At 36.7% G+C, this 21,450-nt stretch overlaps 1 protein-coding gene across 2 annotated transcripts in view; it reads left to right on the top strand.

The window, feature by feature from the left end:
* ATRNL1 (attractin like 1) overlaps nt 1–21,450 on the top strand; it is a 737,371-nt gene that overhangs the window by 168,208 nt on the left and 547,713 nt on the right. For both annotated transcript variants that reach the window (XM_014849275.3, XM_070482616.1), the window contains exons 16-18: nt 7,581–7,794; nt 8,606–8,794; nt 17,260–17,478. In XM_014849275.3, coding sequence (XP_014704761.2) covers nt 7,581–7,794; nt 8,606–8,794; nt 17,260–17,478 — 622 coding nt within the window. The remainder of the gene's footprint in view (nt 1–7,580; nt 7,795–8,605; nt 8,795–17,259; nt 17,479–21,450) is intronic.

The raw sequence follows: 21,450 nt of genomic DNA, 5'->3' as shown, positions 1-21,450 counted from the left end.
AATCTCAATGACTTTATTTGTCAGTTTTGGCTTTTATTTGGACAGGTAGTCTGTTGATACTCCAAAACTCCACTTTATATAGTGTGGTGGAGGTGATTTTGACTTGGAAACTTTTTAGAGCTAATATCACCAATTCTTGCTGTAGAAACACTTAAGTAGTGTTTTCTTGATGTAGCTGATTTTTAAGAAGCTTTGAGGACAGTGTATCAAAATGATGGACAGCAAATCTGGAGATACTGCTCATCTCTACAACTTAATAGCAAGTTAACCTCCCCAGCTCTCCATTCCTCATCTGTAATCAGGATAATAATCATAGCTGTGTTGCATGTTTATTGTGAACCATAAATGGGATATTGCTTGTAAAGAATATAGATAAATTTTATTTTTGAGTGTTTACTGTAATTATCATTATAATTGTTTGGGTTTGAAGGGTGGTTGTTTTTGTATCTCTGTTTCTACTATTGCTGTTACTACTATTTCCAGGAGTCATTATTTAGAGGATGAATTCTTAGGTAACCAAATGAATTTATTTGATGCATAGTTAATATCATTATTGATTTTGGAAAAATATTTGCCCCAGACTAGTGTTTTAATTTTTCTGTGGTGAATAACAAGCCTTTCTCCCCCCGCCCCTGAAAGTTGTACTAGGACCTTTTATCTCTTAAGATGATTCCTGATTTGCGATAAAGAATAGGAACATATGTTACTGATTTTGTTTTTTGCTAATAATGGGGGAATGTGCATCTGATTTTTAAAAAGTGACATAAAATATATAAATGTTAAAAAATTAGAGGGACTTAAGCACATTCTTTTTTGAAATTTTTGTCGAGACATTCAGTTCACTATTACCGCCTACCTAATATTTATGGTAGTGTTAGCATGTATATTTCTCAGGAGTATCAATAACAGATAATTTAACTTCTAGTGCCACTTTCTAACTGTAGAGGCAAAGCCCTCCCTCCTCATTAATAAAATGGATAAATTAATTATATCCCTGGTTTTTATAAATATTCAAAATTTTCAAGTGGATATCCCAATATGATACTTGCTGGCTGTCAAACAGATTTATATGCCTGATATTAATAGATAGGGTAAACAAAAACTATGGTAATTAAATTATTATGAAAAATTGAGCTGTAAAACCATTTTTGTGTGATCTGTAGCTCTTTTTCTGTGAAAGATGGGCCGGTATTCCTTCATTTAGTACACACTTATTGAGCACCTTTGGTGTACTTGGCAATCTACTGCTTGCTGAGAGTAGAGATCAGAAGACAAGCACTGTTCTCAAAGAGAGCAAGACAAACACAATTATACTGAAGTATGATAACTACAATAATAGATGCACGCAAGGCGATATCTAACCAGTAGTAGATATCTAACCAGTAATGATGACTTAAGGAGTTTGCTAGAGAAATACCCAGCTCCCTTTTGCAGGACTTTGAGTTGGCCAGTACAAAAAGATACTTGTAAGGAGGCCATGGGAGCACCTATGTTTTTTCTCTTAATTTGTCTTGTTTGAGAGCTACCAGCTTTGCGACTGGAGGATAAGATGTATGTGGTGTCACGTAGAGATCTCTTGATTTTTTCAATATTTTAGAAAAATGTGAGAAGGTCTATTTGTAAAGTTTTATTTTTAATCATGTGGAGCGTACAATGTAACTTAAGATCTGTTTATATTCTTGTGCTACCAGGAGCTCCATGTTTTAGATTACAAACTTGAGGGACAGTTACCAAAGAACATTTGAAAATAAATTTTACTGAATATGTATCACATATAAAGAGCTTATTTTTGGTAGGTCCACATTCTTTGAATTTTTGAAAGTACTAGTATTTGGCGTTAGAGCTCCATTGCTTTTTTCCCTTTTAAAAATATATTATTTTTAGCTCTTAGACTATAACCTTGAAATGTGTTATTTTAGAAGTTGCATATTTCAAGATTTTCTTGTGTTACTTGCTCTTTTTTTCTTCTATATTATTATAAATCATAAAGATTGGACTAACAATTATTTTGGATGTGTGATGAACTTCGATTTGGTAGTTTGTGGACTAGCATGCCACGTAAATTAAGAATGTTTTGTTTCATTAGAAGCTGAGCTTTAGCAAAATTTCAAAGGTGGAAACTTCTGCAAGGCGACATTCCATTAAGCCTATCTTTATAGAAAATGAATTATATCCTAAGTCATTGCAGCTGTATAAATTTAAGATAACTCTTCCTCAGTAAATAAAGAGCAACAAATTCGTGCCCTTTAAAGAGATATCCTGGGTCAAATAATCATTTGCTTATTGGAAATGGCTAAGGAAATCTTGCAATGATTTATGGTGTGATGTGGTAAATTTTCATAATACAATCATTTATCTTTCATTTTCAGCTGCCTGTCCAGTTCATTTACTGGGTAATTGTTACTTTAAATGTTTTATCAACTGCTTCATTTTTCTGTTCCTCTACTCTTCCTCTAAGATTCTTATCATGATGAACTAGGAAGTAATATTTCATTTTAAATGACTTGTCTTACCATAGATAGTGTTTGGAAATATAGGCAGAGTTGTTGTAATGTGAAGCACAGTCATTAATCTGAAATATCTATGTTGGATTGACTCCTGCTGTCATTATCAAGAACTGTAAAAATGTTATAGCTTTTCTGTTATCAAAATATCTTTCAGAATAATGTACGAAATATATGATGATCACAAGGTGAAGCAGCATGTGTATTTTTATAATTAGAAACATTGTTTATTAAATACTATTTCTATCTCAGGAGTTGGATAATGGAAAATAATCATCTCTGTTCTCATGAACTTTGTTCAGCAAAACTTACCTACTATGTATACAGTACTCTACTAGGTGATCATAGTGAGCATCGTCAGATATTTTAATTTTATCTAAGAAATATTTGAGTGTTTATTATGTAAAATTTGTTATATTTCTATACTTTACACATTTATAGCTTTATAGTTATAAGCTCTCCAGGACCATTTGTACAAATATTTAGAATAAATGCTGAAAAAAAAAATATATATATATATATGTTATTTTTAAAGATTCAGAATCAGATGGAGAGACATATTTTTCTCTATGCTGACAGTCCACAATGTAAAAAGGATGATGTGGAGTCTTGAAACCTCCTCACATTATAATAAAATAGCATTAACTTAGTAACTTAGAAAATAAATATATTATCATGTATATTAAGGTAGAAGTGTTTAGGAATAATGTCAGCAAGATGACAGAATGGAAGTTTCCAGTGCTTGTCCCTTCATAGAAACATTGATTTGAACAACCATCCATATACCGAAGTACCTTCACAGGAGCTAAGGAATCCAGGTAAGAGATTACAGCATCTTGGAGCACAGAAATAAGAAAAGGCTCATTGAAGAGGATAGAAAGACAATTTCACATTACCTGTATCATCCCGCCCCCAAGCCTGTGCAGGGCAGTGAAGCGTGGTGAGAGAGACCCTCTGCAAAGAGGAAGAAGAGTGAAGTGAGCACCCAACTTTGCTGAGGACCCCAGCTCCAGGCCTGTTCTAATGACCCCTGGTGCCTGGCTGGTTCTTGCAGACCCAGACACCAGGCACACTTCAATGCCAGACTGGCTTCATGGCCTCAGGCTCCAGGCTGGCACTTGTAGACCCAGCCTCCAGGCCAGCCTGCCTGTGGCCATAGGCTCCAGCAGACCTAGGGTCCGGGCTTTCCCCAATAGACCACAGCACTGGGCTGATCCCTGCAGACCCAGGATAAGGCCCATTGTACAGACTCAGGCTTTAGGCCCTGCCCTGAGGACCCAACCTTCAGGACCACCCCTATAGTCCCAGGTACTAGGCCCACCCCCAGGGACTCAGCCTCCAGGCCATCCTCTGCCAGCTGAGGATCAGGCTTATCCTCATGGATCTAGGCACCAGGCCTGCCCCACTGAAGCCTGGCATCAGGCTAACCCCTGCAGACTCAGGACCAGGCCCATACCCATGAGCCCAGGTGCCAGGCTCTCCCAAAGCACCAGGCTGACCCCCATGGACTTAGGCCGAAGACCCATCCAGCGTCAGGCTAGCCCTCCCATGTTTCCTTCAGACTGGCCCCCACAGATCCAGGCTCCATACAGGCCTCTGTGGACTCAGGCTGCAGATCTGCCATCATAGACTCAGTAACCAGGCCTACCCCAGTGACTCTTTGTGCCAGGCCAGCCCCCATGGACCCAGGATCCAGGCCTATACCTACAGACTCAGATTCCAGGTCCACCCCCATGGACCCTGGCACCTGGCCTGCTCATGAGGACCAAAGCTCCAGACCCACTCCAGTGGACCTAGGCTGCAGGCTTGCCCCTGTAGACCCAGGTACCAGGCAAGCCTCTGTGGGCCCAGGTTCTAGGCTTGTTCATCCACTGACCTAGCCACCAGGCCAGCCCACCCAAGCACTCCAGCAGTAAGCCTGTCCTTGGACTCTAGCAGACAGTCCACCAGAATCTCTGGATGGGCTGACTGGTGAAGAGCTTTTCTTACTGAAGCCAGTTTATAGAGACTGGAAGAAGTGATTACTTCTTCAAATGCACAGTCACCTATGTGAAGCCATAGGGATCACAAAACATTGGGGAAACATTATACTACCAAAGGAACAAAACAAAGCACGAGTAACCAACCTTAAGGAAATGGAGATCTACAAACTGCCTGACAAAGAATTCAAAATAACCGTCTAAAAGAGGCTTAGAGTTACAAGGAACACAGATAGATGGGTGAATGATATTAGGAAAACAATACATGAACAAAATGAGAAGTTCAACAAAATGATAGAAACCATAAAAAAGAAACAGAAATTATGGAGCTGAAGAACACAATGACTTAACTAAAAAATTTCATACAGAGCTTCAACAGCAGACTCTATCAAGCAGAAAAAAGAATTAGCAAGCTCAAAGGCAAGTCATTTGAAATTACCCAGAGAGAGAGGAAAAAAAAAAAGAATGAAAAAGAGTGAAGAAAGCCTATGGGACTTAGAATAGACCATCAAGTGAATCTGTATACACATTATAAGAGTCCCAGAACAGCAGAGAAGGAGAAGGGGGCAGAAAGCTTATTTAAAGAAATAATGACAAGAAACTCCCCAAATCTGAAAGGGAAATGAACATCCAGATTCATGAAACTCATGGAATCTCAACTGATTAAACTTACAGAGATCTTCACCAAGACACATTATAACAGAGCCCAGAAATAAATCCATGCATCTGTGATCAATTAATCATCAACAGATGTGCCAAGAACATACAATGGGGAAAGGACAGTCTCTTCAATAAATGATGCTGGGAAAACTGGATATCCTCATGCAGAAGAGTGAAAATGGACCCTTATCTCACACCGTAGGCGAAAATCTCAAATGGATTAAAGACTTAAACATAAGACCTGAAACTCTAAAACTACTAGAAGAAGACATGGGGAAAAAGCTTTTTGACATTGGTCAGGACAATGCTGTTTTGAATATGACCCCAAAAGCACAGGTAACAAGAACAAAGATAGACAAATAGGATTGCATCAAACTAATAAGCTTCTACACGGCAAAGGAAACAATCAGCAGAGTAAAGAGACAACCTATGAAGAGGGAGAAAATGTTTGTAAACCATACTTCTAATATGGAATTAATGTCCAGAATATATAAGAAACTCAAACAACTCAATAGAAAAAATAACCCAGTTAAAAAATGGGCAAAGGACATGAATAGACGTTTTTCCAACGAAGACATACAAACGGCCAAAAGGTATATGATAAAAAACTCGATATCACTAAATGTCAGGGAAATACAAATCAAAACCAAATTGATATACTTGATACTTGTCAGAATGGCTATTATCAAAAAGACAAGAGATGAGTGTTGTTAAAGATGTGGAGAAAAAGGAACCCTTGTATACTGTTGATGGGAATGTAAATTGGTATAATCAATTTGGAAAACAGTATGGAAGTTCCTCAAAAAATTAAAACTAGAACTACCATATGATTCAGCAATCCCATACCTGGCCGTATATCCTAAGGAAATGTAAACAGTTTCTCAAAGAAATATCTGTGTTCTTATGCACATTGCAGAATTACTCATAATAGCCAAGGTATGGAAACAACCTAATTATCCATCAATGGATGAATGGAAAGAGAAAATGAAAAGTGATGTATAATGGAATATTACTCCACCTGAAAAAGTCAGGAAATCCTGCCATTTGTAACATGGGTGAACCAGGAGGACATGCTAAGTGAAATAAGCCAGACACAGAAAGACAAATACTGTATCATCTCACTTGTATGTGGAATCTAAAAAAGTCGAACTCATAAAAGTAGATAGTATAATGGCGGTTGCCAGGGCCTGGGGGGTAAGTGATGGAAATGTGGAGATGCAGGTCAAAGATACAAAGTTTCAGTTATGCAGGATAAATAAGTTCTGGAGATCTAATGTACAGCATGGTTACTGTTGTTAATAATATTCTATTATATACTTGAAATTTATTGAGACTAGATCTTAAATGTTCTCACCACAAAAAAAGGTAACTATATGAGGTGATGGGTATATTAGTTAGCTTGATTGTGGTAATCATTTCACGATGTATAGGTATACCAAAACATTGCATTGTTCACCTTGAATATACACAATTTTTATCAATTGTACCTCAAGAAAGCTAGAAAAAAATCAAAGAATAAAATCTGAAAAAAATTTGCATAACTCTAAAGCAGAAACAAGAAAAGAAAAAGGTAGAGGTGTTCATAATCTAATAGAATTTTGTAGAGAGAGTAACTTGGACTAAGAGTATCTCTCTTATTTTTTGAGTATCATAAGAATAACATTTTAAAATTGAGTAATCATTAAAATAAGGTTTATAAGTATAAAATATATTTTATTTTCAAGTTATTTTGGAAATATTCGTGCACTAAGAATATTCAGTTTTGTGGCATTTGTCAACCTCAGCTGGTTAAATTTTAGGCACAAGAGTCAGAGATTTTATCAGATTTTTTGATCTCTTCAATAATGAAAGTAGATGACATAATTTTGTCTAAAATTGCATGGAAGTCCTAATATGCTAGTAGAAGTCTGAACTAGGAGAGAGGCGGTTATTCTTCTTAGTCCTTTTGTAAACCTGTTACAAAGTCTTCACTCAGCCTCTATATACTGCTAGTTGATTTCATTTTCTGTTTTCTCACAGTGCATATGCAGGAATTTAGCTGTAGGTTCTTACCCCCATAACTGATTACACTGGGAGCAGTAGTAGCAGTAACAGCAGCAGCAGCAGTATGTTAAGTGTTTAAGGGTCTTACATCATAAGGTAGGTATTTATATGAGACATTTATGTCTCCATTTTATAGAAGAGGAAACTGAGGGCTCAATACTGACTCCAATCATGTAGCTAAACACAAAATCTATGTTTAAAAAATAGTGTTCTATTCTACATCATTCTCTAAAATGTGCTGGAATTGTTAATTATCTTTGGTACTAGACGTCATTTACAAAGGCAGTTCTATATATTTTCAAATGTAATTTTTAATGATATGAACTATTTGCTAAGGGATATGACAGTATTTTTACATCTAACTTTTTTAATGCTCCTCTTCCACTGTTTACAGAAAGTATCACCTTGGGTAGGCTTGCGCAAGATCAACATCTCCTACTGGGGATGGGAAGACATGTCTCCTTTTACAAACACAACGCTACAGTGGCTTCCGGGTGAACCGAATGACTCTGGGTTTTGTGCGTATCTAGAAAGGGCTGCAGTGGCAGGCTTAAAAGCTAATCCTTGTACATCCATGGCTGATGGCCTTGTCTGTGAAAAACCTGTAGGTAAGTAGTCCAGTAAACTTATATTTTTAAAAAATATTATATTTCAATCCCTCTTTCCATCGCTCCCTCCAGAATAGTCCATGGGACTGAAGTAACTTGCACCATCTCACTATGATACTGTACAAATATCTTTTCCAGTTTCTGCTTTTATGCATTTTGGGTATATAGTCAGAAGTGGAATTGCTATATCATATGGTAATTCTATGTTTAATTTTTTGAGAAATTGCCATATTTTTGCCATAGAAGCTGCACCATTTTACAACTTACAAGGGTTTCAATTTCTCCAAATGCTTGCCAACATTTTTTTAAAATGATAGTCACCCTTAAAAGGTGCGATAAATATTATATTTTATATAAATATCGTATAGTAAATTTTTTCTTTTTATTGTTTATATCAGAGACATGTTCACTGACAGGACATTTGCTTTGATAAGGTGTGGGATGTTTATGGAAAAGATTGTAGTTAGGAAAGTAAATAATGATAGTGTATCTAGTATCAAGCCAGTAAGTAAATAGAAAAATTAGGTTATGTATTTCATTTCTGTTTATAATTTTTAAATGATACAACTTCATGTACTTTATAAGGGATTTAAAATTCCCAAGGAATTATAATTTTCAAATTTGATAATAAATTTAAAAATTATTGACGTCATCTTCATTTTCATTTACCTTATTTAATTTTTGCTATAATTTTTATCCCACCCTTGGCTTAATTGAAACATCCCCTAAACAGCAAAACAAATGAAACTCATATACTTCTGTTAAAGTACAATTAACAAATAAAATAATTATATTTGTTGATTTATTCCAGTTAGTCCAAATCAAAATGCAAGGCCATGCAAAAAGCCGTGTTCTCTAAGGACGTCGTGTTCCAACTGTACAAGCAACGGCATGGAGTGTATGTGGTGCAGCAGCACGAAACGCTGCGTTGACTCTAATGCTTATATCATCTCTTTTCCGTATGGACAATGTCTGGAGTGGCAAACTGCCACCTGCTCTCGTAAGTATTTATCTAGAGTGACTTTTCATTTAATGGCAACACAAATCTCTTTTCTGTGATGGAAAGAGGAATTAAACATTTGAGGAAGTTTTTAAGAAATGAGAAAAAATATTGTTGTAGCTAGTTTTAAAACTTATTAATGCTATAAGCCCTTGATTTATCTTGTACCCTCATTTTGAATTCTAAGTGTCACACCCTACATATTAAGATTGTGCCCCATCTGTGCTCGCCCCAACTCTGAGTGTATGTTGCAAACAGCATAACACTTCTTGAAAGTGCTCACTTCAAGGATCACAGTTTGCTCTCTTGTGCTTCTTTAGTGACCTTTAATCTAGCACAGTTCTCATGTCTTCTTTATCTTACATGACTATAATATTTTTAAAGAATATACAGCACTTGTTTTGAAGGTTCCCCAGTTTGGATTTGTGTGATTATTTCCTCATAGTTAGATTGAAGTTAAGCATTTTTTTGCAAGGATATATTTCAATGGTGGTATTTTTGCTACAAATACAGGAAACACAATCTCAGCATCACATGCAGAGTCATATCGGCAGGGCAGTTCTGGACTTGCAGTGGGTTGTGCTTCAGGAGAAGATCCTGCCCCTTGCTGGTTTCATGTTTTATAAGGACTGTATGATAAGGATGCCCCTGATGGAGTCTGTGATGCAGGGTGCTGTGTGGTTATGAGAGTGGCCTTTCTTGCAAAGACAAATTGCATCAGGATGCCACTGCCAGGGGAGTTGCATACTACTACTGATAGCACTTGGTGTCCTTGTAGGAATTTGAGACCATGTGCAGCTCCTTTTTCTTGGAAGAACGTAGAAGCTACTGGTCTCACCTAGCTCCTTGTTAGCAGAAAACGTGGTTTTTTTTCCGCAGTCCACCCTCTGACGCTGAGGCTTATCAAAAAGGTGCCTTTCCATCAGGGATATGAATTAATTGGTCTGTTCAGATTTGTAATAAGGTTGAAGGGATTATTTACTTCCACTGCCACACTACCTGCCTCTGAATGTTGAATGCATTCATTCATGTCCCACTAATTGGAGTCTCTTCCTCCTGTGATTGATTCAGACCTTCTGTCCTTTTTAGGGGAATAATATGCTCTGCAGGGGCCCAGGAGTCACCATTCCACAACCACAGTTAGCTGCAGAATCACCTTAGATAAAGTTGGAGTCCACATTGATTTCCATTCAGAAATCCTTTCTTTGAACAAAGCAAAACATCCTTTCACTTGCTAAATCCAAATAAGCATAGATAAAGTGAGAGGTACATCTTGTTCCTTTTTAGTTCACCCACTTCCCAGCTCCTGAAAAAGCTCACGAGGACAGAAGGACCAGGAATCCTTGTTTTGTTTTGTTTCTCTCCCAATACTTTTACCTATAATAAGGTTTCCAGGGTTTCCAGTGAGTGAATCCAATTAACATGTGCCAGGCCAAAGAAACTGTAGCTACAGTGTGGTCAAAGGAAATAAAATATCAGCCACTTGAGGTCCATTGATGAATCTCGGGCACGTGTCGTAGTTGAACGGTATTCAATGGGATAGGGAATAGTTTCAGTCTTTACAAAGGAATCCTGCCCAGAGGATCTTCTCATCCCTATTCTAGTTCCTTTCTCCTAACAATTGCTCTAAATTAGACACTATTATCTCTTCTCTTATCCCATCTTTGCAACCCTTGTAGATCCATTCCAGGTTTTGTATTAGTCCACTGGTTTCCCTCTGTTCCTCTCCCTCCTGGAAGCAGCTACTTGCAGGTTTCCTAGGAGTGTGGGCCATAAAGCAGCTTGTTCTTGTAACTTTCTTAATGTACCTTCTGGACATTCTTATTAGCTCATTGGCTTCCTTGCATTCCTTCCATACGAGGAGCCACTGGCAACATGACTGTGATGAAATACAGATAACTATCCTAACAGCAACATGCATCGTCTGTCCATCCACTCCTCTTTCCATCCTTCTTCTGAGCTCTCTTGTTTTTCCTCTAAGAGGTAGGGTGTTACAGTTTGCAATCAGCAGCTTCATAATTCTGAGATCCCTTTTGGTGATGAATCTACTGTTTAAGGCTTGCTTCTGGCATCCAGTGGCCCTCAGACCACATCGTCACTCAGTTATTAGCCCTTCTTTCTCGGATGAGTGACTTTCTCATTTAGAGGTAGCCAGCTGCTTAAGAAAATGCAGGTGGAGACTCACTGGTTTTTCCAGATTTCCATCACTCCCAAGGGGCATGCCCCCATATCCCTAGGCACCACCCAAATCCATATTTGCTCCATATTGGGCATCGCTGTTGCATGAAGAGCTGAGACAAGACGGTAAGTGCCATAGTGCAGGCCAGAACTTCCAGGCTGAGGCTGTTGTGTACAGTTGTTCCCCCAGGCTTCTGGCATCAAGTGGAGAGGTGTTCCTGAGATGGCACTGCTGGATATATTATGGGTTTAGTTCCCTGTTGCTATGCGTTTTTAGGAACTGTGATAAGGAATGGGGAGGTACGTGATCAAGTGTGTGGTACTGGGTTGTTGTCAACATAAAATGGTCTTACTAGCACCTAAAATACCTTATAACTGGGAGCCAGCTGCCTAGAGGAGAGCAATCCCGGTGCTGGAGATTTGTAGGGGATTGAGACAGTACTTAGCCTCTCCTGCCTCCAGAGTCATGTTTGTCTCTCCACAAACGTTAATGTTCAGTGAAAGAAGCCAGACACAAATGATTATATACTCTGACTCTGTTTCAGATAAGTTCAAAAGTAGGCAAAACTACACTATATTGTTTAAGAATGAATAATTAGGTGGTAAAACTATAGAGTAAGGCAAAAAGTTATTATAAACGTCAGTGGATACTGCAGGTAAAAGATTAGGGGCGCTGATTGGGAAAATGGTACAAGGGAGGCAATGTTCCCCTTCTAGACTGCGTACAGGAACAGAGTATTTATTTACAATAATTTGTTGATCTCACATTTTTCTTTGTGTACTTCTCTGTAGGTGTGTTATATTTCACAATAAAAAAAGCCAAAAGGTAGGGGAAAAGGAGCTTGGAAAGTCTCCAAGCTCTTATACTCGTAAGAACTTTAAAAATTATTTAGAGTTATGTCTAAGTTGTCTTCTCTGCTCACAAATCTTTCTTGTATTCCATTCCTTCTTTTATTCATCTTTTGGAGAATAGACTTTAGTACTTCTTTGCAAATAAATTTGTCTCTAGTAAACTTTTTCAGTCTTTGCCTGTCTTAAAGTGTATTTTTCATGTTCACTTGAATGATAAAATGGCTAGAATGTGGCGTTCTACGTAATTCTTTCCTCAGAACTTGTAGCAATCGGTGTTGTGGATGAGAATTCTCATGCCAATTTAATTTTCATTCCTTTGTGGGACATCTTTCCTTTCCCCTTTCTTTGAGAGCTTTTAAAATTTTTCTCTTTATCTGTGGATTTTAAAATTTTGCAGTTTGTTTCAATTCAGTTTTCTAGTAATTGATGTGGATTTTTCAGTCTGAATCTTTTCAATCTGAGGAGTAGTTTCTTTTTTTATCTGCTAAAAATGTTCCTACATGTCTTAGATTATTTGTTTTCTTTTATTTACTCTTTTTGGAAATCTTAAAATAGTTGTTTGGATTTCTAGATGTATCTCAGTATCTCTTAAATTCACTTGTACTTTCCATCTTTTTGTTTTCTAAGATTCAGATATTTATCCTTTGTTATGGTTTTTTTATTTTTATTTGCTTAAAATTCACAAGTTGAAGGAAAATATATTTTAATATAAACTTTGCCTAATGATTTTTAAGAAAGCTTTGTTAATAACTGGAATTATTAATAATTGATATATTTTAAGTAGTTAGATACTCTGTGAAAATGAATTCCAAGGGGATTATTTAAAGCAATAATAGAAGATTTAGTTCTTAATATATAAAAGTTAAAAAAATGCAATTAAATTAATATAGTGAAAATGGAATAATAAAAACGTGAGAATATAGTATACATCTCACAAATCTACATTTCTTTCAGTATTTTACAGATTATGTACATACTCAACTTAAGCATTTTTTTTTCTTAGCAGTTAGGGAAGGTAATCTTTTTTTTTTAATTAATTGAACTTTAATTTTTAGAGCCATAGGTTCACAGCAACATTGAAAGGAAGGTACAGAGATTTCTCATATATCCTCTGCTCCCACACACACACATCCCCCACTGTCACCATCTCTCACTGAGTGGTGCATTTGTTATAATTTATGAACCTACACTGGTACATCATTATTGCCCAAAGTCCATAGTTTATGTTAGAGTTTCCTCTTGGTGTGGTCCATTCTGTGGGGTTAGACAGGTGTATAATGGCTTACATCTATCATCATGGATACAAAGTACTTTCATTGCCCTAGAAATCCTTTGTGTTCTGTCTATTTTTCCCTCCCTTACTCCTTAACTCCTGTCAATCACTAATCTTTTTACTGATTCCATAGTTTTGCCTTTTCCAGAGTGTCATATAGTTGGGATCATACAGTATGTAACCTTTTCAGATTGACTTCTTCACTTAGTAATATGTATTTGTTTCCTCCATGTCCTTTCATGGCTTGATAGCTTGTTTATTTGTCAAGCTGAGTAATATTCCATTGTCTGGATGTACCTCAGTTTGTCTATTCACCTACTAAAGGACATCTTCATTGCTTCCAAGTTTTGGCAGTTATGAATAAAGCTGCTATGAATATCCATGTGTAGGTTTTTGTGTGAACATAAATTTTCAGTTCATTTAGATAAATACCAAGGAGTGTGTTTGCTGGATCATATGTTAAAAGTATGTTTACATTTGTAAGAAACCATCAAACTGTCTTTCAAAGTGGCTGTATTTTGTATTTCCACCAGCAGTGAATGAGAGTCCCTGTTGCTTCACAATCCACATACTCGCCAGGAGTTGTTGTTGTCAGTGTTCTGGACTTTGGCCGTTCTAATAGGTGTATAGTAGTATCTCACTGTTGTTTTTTTTCAGTTGCATATCAATGACATATGATATGGAGTATCTTTTCATGCTTGCCATCTAGATTTTCTTATATGTTTTGTTATAGGCGTTTTATAGTTTTGATTACATTGACTGTCTGTTCCTGCATGCTGTCAAATTTATCCATTAGAGCCCTTAGCGTATTAACCATAGTTGTTTTAAATTCCTGGTCTAACACTTCCAACATTCTGCCATATCTGGTCTGATGCTTGCTCTGCCTCTTCAGTTGTGTTTTTTACCTTTTGGTATGCCTTGTAACTTTTTCTTGGTAGCCAGATATGATGTATGGGTTAAAGAAACTGCTGTGAATAGGCCTTTACTGATGTAGAGGTGGGGTGAGGGGAGAGGGCAAGTATTCTATAGCTCTGTGACTAGGTTTCAGTCTTCTGGTGGCTCTGTACCCTGTACTGTGAACTTCACCACTGCTTCTCAGTCTTTGTCCTCTCTTAGGTGGTGCGGGATGGCTGGAGGGAGCTGGAGTTGTGTACTTCTCTTCCCCCATGTGGAAGGGGAGAGAGGGCTAGAGTTGGGTATTTCCCTTTAATCAGGTGAGTTAGGCTCTGATAAACCACCAGCAGTTTAGGCTCTCTTAAATAGTTTTTCCAGGTCTTGTTAAGAAGAAAAGAATGCTCTGGCATATTTCAAAATAGTTCCTTTTCCCCTCTCCTGCTGGAGCACAAGGTAGTTTGTCTTTGATATTCACTGTGAGGACCTGGCAGAGCTCCTGGAGATAAAACTCACAAAAGTGTGGGGGTTCCCTGTGACTGGCTCCCCCCGGAGATTTTAACTCTCAAGAGTTGTCCACACTGAGCCTCCAGCAATTTGGCAGTTACAGTCAGGTTTTCTTACCCTAGCACTGTTTCCCACAGAGGTTTCTGCTTTGGTAAATTGTGATTTTTCTGTATCCTCCTGTCTGTCTCTCCAATTTTCGGGGCTGTGGTTTGCCTTGTGACCTCAGTTCTCTGATCGATCTAAGAAGAATTGTTGATTTTTCAGTTTGTGATGCTTTTTACTTTTTTTGAGGCTGGTGTGGTGACTTCTAAGCTCCTTGTGTGCCGGACTGGAAACTGGAAGTCTCCAGTAATCACTTGATGACATAATTTCTTACAGATTGATATTTCAAATTCTTACACACTTCAAAAACCATATTGAATATTTTATAATATTTCAAAAAGCCAAAAATAAATAAAATCAAATAGAAATGATTGCTCTGGTTACTTATAGTTCATACATAGTCTCTATACTATCAATAACTTAGGAAAAATAGTACACCCTACAAAAGTCTTTTCTGTATTACTGTTTTCTGTAAGAAAAATCATTAGAGTCTGTCAGTTTTTGAGCCACCATTAAATACCAATGAATGAATTTTCTGTTACTCTTTCAGCAATGCATGTTGCTCTCCTTTCTTGAGCAAAAACAAAAACATTCCCGTATGTACTAGTTTCATATCTAAAATAAAATTTGAGAATAGAATGTTGCTCTTAACATGACATTTTGTAACTTGTTATTAAAGCCTGAAATCGAATAGATAAACAAAACTAAAAGATTAATAGTTTGTCGTTTAGTCAATGCAAGAATCCCCAGATTCTTTCGTTTAAGATTTCCCCAGCTGTTTGAAAAGCATTAACAGGAATGTTGTCTTTGAGAATAGTTTAGATTTAACTTGTATGTACTGCTCTTTCAAGACATTTTATTGGTTATCTTTCCTTAAAAGATAGTCCTAAAATAAAATATACTTTCCTAGGAGATATCTATAGGCCGTAAACATAAAATTAGATTTATTCTGGGTGAGACATAGTAAAGATTTACTTCAATTCATCACATGATAGTAAATAATTGGAATTTCAAGATAACTTACCTAATTTGATATTTTCCATTATTTCCCATTGATTTCATAGCAACCCAATCTATTTTTGAATGTAATTAAAATAGCCTAGTCAACAATACTGTGGGCTAGCTACTATAATACATATAAGAAAAATATTTCAAAGCAAGAAAGCTAAAGAAGGGTACGGTAATATGTGAAATGTTCAGTTATTGAGGGTAAATGATGAGTCATTTAACACTGTACTTCTGAAAAAACATAAATTTCAAAAGGAAGTATGTTCTTGTCAATCAATTGTTTATCTTCAGGGTTAACATTCTCTTGTCTTCAATGACTCAAAGAATATTCTTCCTTTTAAAATTTGCTATTAAGGAAATATAGGAGATGGTACTCATTTTCTACCTTCTTATATCCAGTCTCTGAAATGCTCAGCATGCAAAAAATTCATAACAATAAATCATATTGTAATTGCTGGATACTTTAATCCATGTTCTGTTATCTCCTCACAGCCTCACAGACCACTATATTGAGTTCCTGATGCTCACTGAGAAGCTTGTGTACTTGTTTGCAGCAATATGAAAAACAGTTTTATTTCCAGTAATATTAAAGTATTGAAGGGCAATTAAGTCATTACCACCACAACAATGAAATTGAGTCTGTCAGAAATCTACCACTTTTTCCTCCTTTTAAGGTTTTTCTAGCATGTGACTAGAAAACATCATTCATGGAGTCTTATACCTATGTCGATATCTTCTGTTGACAAACAATTCCCAAGACGAAGCGTGCCTTTTCTAGAAAGACATCAGCAAAAGTAATTAAAGAAAGTCTCAGTCCAATATAGGATACTCTGATTGTGAATTAAAAATTGAAAACATCACATAGCAACTATTGTGAATGCGATAGCAGACTATAATCTATTCATCCTTGGAAAAGGCATCACAGTGTTCATAGGCTTTGTTGAGACTCATAGGTTATACATCAGTTAAACAAAAAAGACTGAGCTTCAGTGAGTGAGTCTGGGAATGTTACTCTGCAGCCCTGAAAGTCAGAGCCTGTGCTGCTGGTTGCCTGGCCGAGGCAGATTATCCAGTCCCCGTGTTCCCATTCAGTTTGGCTTTTTGGGTGAGATTGAGTTTATTTGTCACATGATAGCCAAATGCTAGTATCTTCGACCCTTGGGAAGAGTGCCATCAATGAGAGGCAGTCCAAATGGGGCTCAGCCATCTCAACGAATGGGCATCACTTCACTGGATGTTCAAGGCAGATGCAGAGGTTTTCCTTGAAGGCCCTCACTAGGCACCACAAGAACAGCTCACACGGCTCTACATCACAGACTGTGGTAAATGTGGTCTGTAGGCCCCTGGATCAGCTCCCAAAAGGTCCTAATACTGGCAGAGTTCTCAGGAGTCTTTAAGTGTTCACTTCATTTTTGTCCACGTCATGGTTACCACACCTTTTCTCACCCTCAAGTCAGTCCCTTTATCTCCTCTTTGTTCATCCTGTATGTTTTATTTGCCTTAAGTAATTGCTATTTCCTAGGTAATATTAAGAAATGTTTATATTGACAACCTTTTACTGTATTTTTTCAGATCATATTAATTTTTTCCATTAGCTTACAATTCTATTTGAATATAAAGTCATATAACATATTTGTTAATGTTCCACATGCAGCTCAAAATTGTTCTGGATTGAGAACCTGTGGACAATGTTTGGAACAGCCTGGATGTGGCTGGTGCAATGATCCTAGCAATACAGGAAGAGGACACTGCATTGAAGGATCTTCACGGGGACCAATGAAACTTGTTGGAATGCACAGTAATGAGATGCTTCTTGACACCAGTCTTTGTCCTAAAGAAAAGAACTATGAGTGGTCCTTTATCCAGTGTCCAGGTAATAAAAATGTGATGAAAATAATTTCAGTGTCTGCTTGAGGAAACTAAAAATGATTTTTCATTTTTTATAATAAAGATAAAGAAAAAAATAATGAAAAATGAGATTCAAATTTCAAAGATAAAAAAATATTCTTTCCTAAATCCATCTCCGTTGTGTAGTTGGTATTCTGTTTGGAATCATTAAATAGGCTAAACCAGATGCGTGGCATATAGTTATTAGAATTGTTTTCCGGTGAATTGTTAAGAGGAAAAAATATTGGCTTTATGCCAATTCTCTACCTCGTAGTATATTGTTCATAGTATTATTATATCTTAGAATTCAAAGGCAGCTCAGAGGATCTAGTCAAACTTCATGCTAAGTATGGGAATGTTCTCTATAATATCTGTGATGGAGTCAGCTGGCCTCATTTTGAAAGCTGCCATTGGTATTCACTACCATTCAATTTTAAAGGTCAGTAAAATTTTCAGGGTTTTTTCATAGGAAGTCTGTTCTTATGCTGAATAAAATCAACCTTCTTGAAAAATTAATTTATTTAATATACTTTTATTGAGTGCCTAGTATGTGCCAAGGAGTGTTTTAGATGCTACCGACACAACAATTAACAAATTAGACTGAAATCACTGCATTCATGGAGCCTGTATTGTAAATAAAATTAATAAGATCAATTGTACACACACATGCATATTTGAAGTTAGATGGTGATAAGTGCTGTTAGATAAATAAAGCAAGCAAGAGGGTAAGGCTCACAATTTAAAATAGGGTGGTGAGAGAAGATCTTACTCAGAAGTAACACTAAACACCTCAAGTAGATGAGGGAGTTAGTCATGGGGATCTCTGGGGAAAGAGTGTTCTAGAAGAGGTAACTGCTTCACACAAGGACTTGGGTGAGATGAACCTATTTATTTGGGAGGTGAACCTAGGAAGCACAAGTGAGGGAACAGAAAGTTTCAAAGGGAGACAAGCCAATAATATATGTCTTATTAAGCTGGCTACTACCCTGGGAAATTTGGACTCAGACCACTAGGGATCTAAGAAGAACCATGTAGAATGCTCCTCAGAATTAATCCACTGAGGGACTGGGAGGGTGGGGCATTTATCCACTAACTCTCATCCCCCATTGGTGGAGTGATGCCTCTGAGGGTATTGTGCTTCTGAGCTATACCAGCATGTCTGATTAATAGCTTTCCCTGGCACCAGTGAAAATTCTGAGGCAGAAAAGTAGAGAGAGAATGCAGAACTTGCTTTCGGGGTGTGAGACACTGACAGTGTGCTGCAGTGAAACCAGATGGACTGAGGAGATATGGCACAGGGTGCAACAGGACCTGCTACGTAAACTTTGAAATATATGAAAAGCAAAAAAGGAGCACACTACTGATTCACATAACATGGCTGAATCTTAAATACATTTTGCTTACTGAAAGAAGCCAGACCCAAAGGCTACATGTTGTACTGTTTCATTTATAAAACAATCTGGAACAGGAAAACCTATGGGGATGGAAAACAGATCAGTTATTTACCAGGAGTAGTAAAAGGTATGGACTGACCTCAAGAGGCCTCACAATGGAATTTTTTGGGTTATGGAACTGTTCTGTACGATGCTATAGTAATTCATACATGACTATGCATTTGTCAAAACCCATATTGTATACCACAAAGGATGAACTTTTCTGAATGCAAATTAAAAAAGTCAAGCAGGATGTCGTGGGATCCCAGGATGGAATGCAAAACTGTGACAAGTAAATTTAACTGTAGTATGTGTGCCATAACTTCATTAAAAAAAAAAAAAGCTAACTTAAGTAGCTTTGGAAAACAGTGTTTGACTAGATACTGTAAAGCTAAAGAAAAAAATGCAGTATATAAATATTGGGTTCTGGTTAGTAAATTTTTTTCTCACATGGTGTGGGTTAACAATTTTTACAAAATTTTATATGTTTACTAGGTTTGGGCAAATAAGTAAATAAATTGTGTTTAATGTGAGCCAGGTTTCCCACTGTCAGAGAAAGAGGTTAAAAATAAGCAAGGAGTGAAGACTACAAAGAACCCTGTGGTATTGAATTAGAGTCTGAGATAGCATGAATTCATGTTTATTTTAATATATATATATACACAGAAGTAAATATAGTTATGTGTGTACACATAGGTTAGTATATATACATATATCTCCTAGCTCTGTTTGCTGAGGGGGCCTAGAAGCCATGACACCCCAATAGCAATGAGCACATCCAGTGCCCACATCTTAGTTTCTAAATATTGTTTTCCAGTGAAAGGAACCAGGGCACCTTGGGGAAATGGCTCATTCCAGGGCTGGAGCAGGAAGAATACAAGATGAACCTGGAGTGTTGGTTAGTGCCAGAAAGTCAGAAAGTGCCCCAAAAAAGAACAACAACAAAAAGGGGCTGAGATCATGTGAAAGGGACATAGAGCCAACCTGGAAGTATTCTCAATGGATCAAATCTGGGCAAAAAATGAATAATGACTGCATTGGATTGTAACCCAAAGAACAGAATATATGTCCATGATTCTATACTGGTTTAAATGACCAAATAAATATTAAATGGGTGAGAATGGACAAATATTTCTTACAGAAAAATTCCAAATAATAAATATAGAAAGAATGAAGGCAATAAAAAAATCACTATTAGAACCCCACAGTAATAATTGCTGTAATAACCCACTTAAGAATGTTGAAATTAGTGGGTGAAATTTTAAGGAGATGCAGGATATTTGCGTAGCTTCAATGTGTCTCCCTCAAAAATATTTATTAATTGCTGTGGTGGTTTTAACATATGTCCACAAATTCTTGGACGCTTCTTCAACTAGGAGGTGGAGCTTAATTTCTCTCCCCTTGTGTGTGAGTTGAATGTAGTGACTGACTTCTAATGAATAGAGTATGGAAGTGGAAAAATTATAACTTTACAGTGGAGAAAGCAAGTAGACATCATCTTAACCAAGTGATCTCGGTTAACTACACCAATAATAAGTCATGTTAATATCGTGTATCTCCTGACATGATGTGGTAAGAAGGGCACTTCACTTCTGTGATATTCTTCCCCCAAATCTATAACCCAGTCTAGCCATGACCAAACAGACAAATCCAAATTGAGGGACATTCTTCAAAATACTTGACCAGTGCTCTTTAAAACAATCAAAGTTTTGCGAGAGAAGGAAAGACTGAGAAACTGTCACTGATTATAAGAAGCTAAGGACATGATAACTAAATGCAATGTGGTATCGTGGATTGAATAGTGGAACAGGAAAAGGACATTTGTGGCTAAACGGGTGAAATCCAAATAAAATCTGTATGAGTTAATAGTATTGTGCCAATGTTAATTTCTTAACTTTGATAAATATGCCCATGATTACATAAGATATTAACATATGGAGAATCTGGATGAGGGTACACAGGAATGCTCTGTACTTCTTTTGCAATTCTTCTATAAATCTAAAATTATTTCAAAACAAAAATTTTTTAAAGACATGGCAGTTTAGAAAAATAGACAAAAGAAACTTCTAGAAGTGAAAAATGTAGTCACTGAAACTAGAAATTTAATGGATGCATTAAATAGCAGATTAGACATAGTAGAGGAGATTATTACCAAACTAGGAGATAAATATGAAGAAATAATTTGAAGTACAGGAGGAAAGAGATAGAGATAAAATGATGCAAAATATCAAAAAGAGGTTAAAGACTATAAGGATAGAATGAGAAGTTCCAAATATACCTAATAGGAGTTTCAGAAGAAGAAAATAGAAAAAAGAGAGAGGAAATAATTAAAAATATTGTCATTGCAATGGGGATATTGACATACATACAACTAGTGCCATGTTTTCCAAATATAAAATAGAAAACCCTATTTTGTTAAGTGTATGTATCTTGTTATTTGGGTTTAAATAGGGAAACTCTTATGAGAAGTAGAAGAGTGCATATGATTTCCCAAGCTCACAATATGTGAAGAAAGTTGTGTTTAG

This window comes from Equus asinus, chromosome 2 (assembly GCF_041296235.1).
Source record: "Equus asinus isolate D_3611 breed Donkey chromosome 2, EquAss-T2T_v2, whole genome shotgun sequence".
Classification (NCBI taxonomy): Eukaryota; Metazoa; Chordata; class Mammalia; order Perissodactyla; family Equidae; genus Equus; species Equus asinus.
Note: the sequence above shows the minus strand (reverse complement) of the source record. Positions and strands in the feature narration are given on the sequence as shown.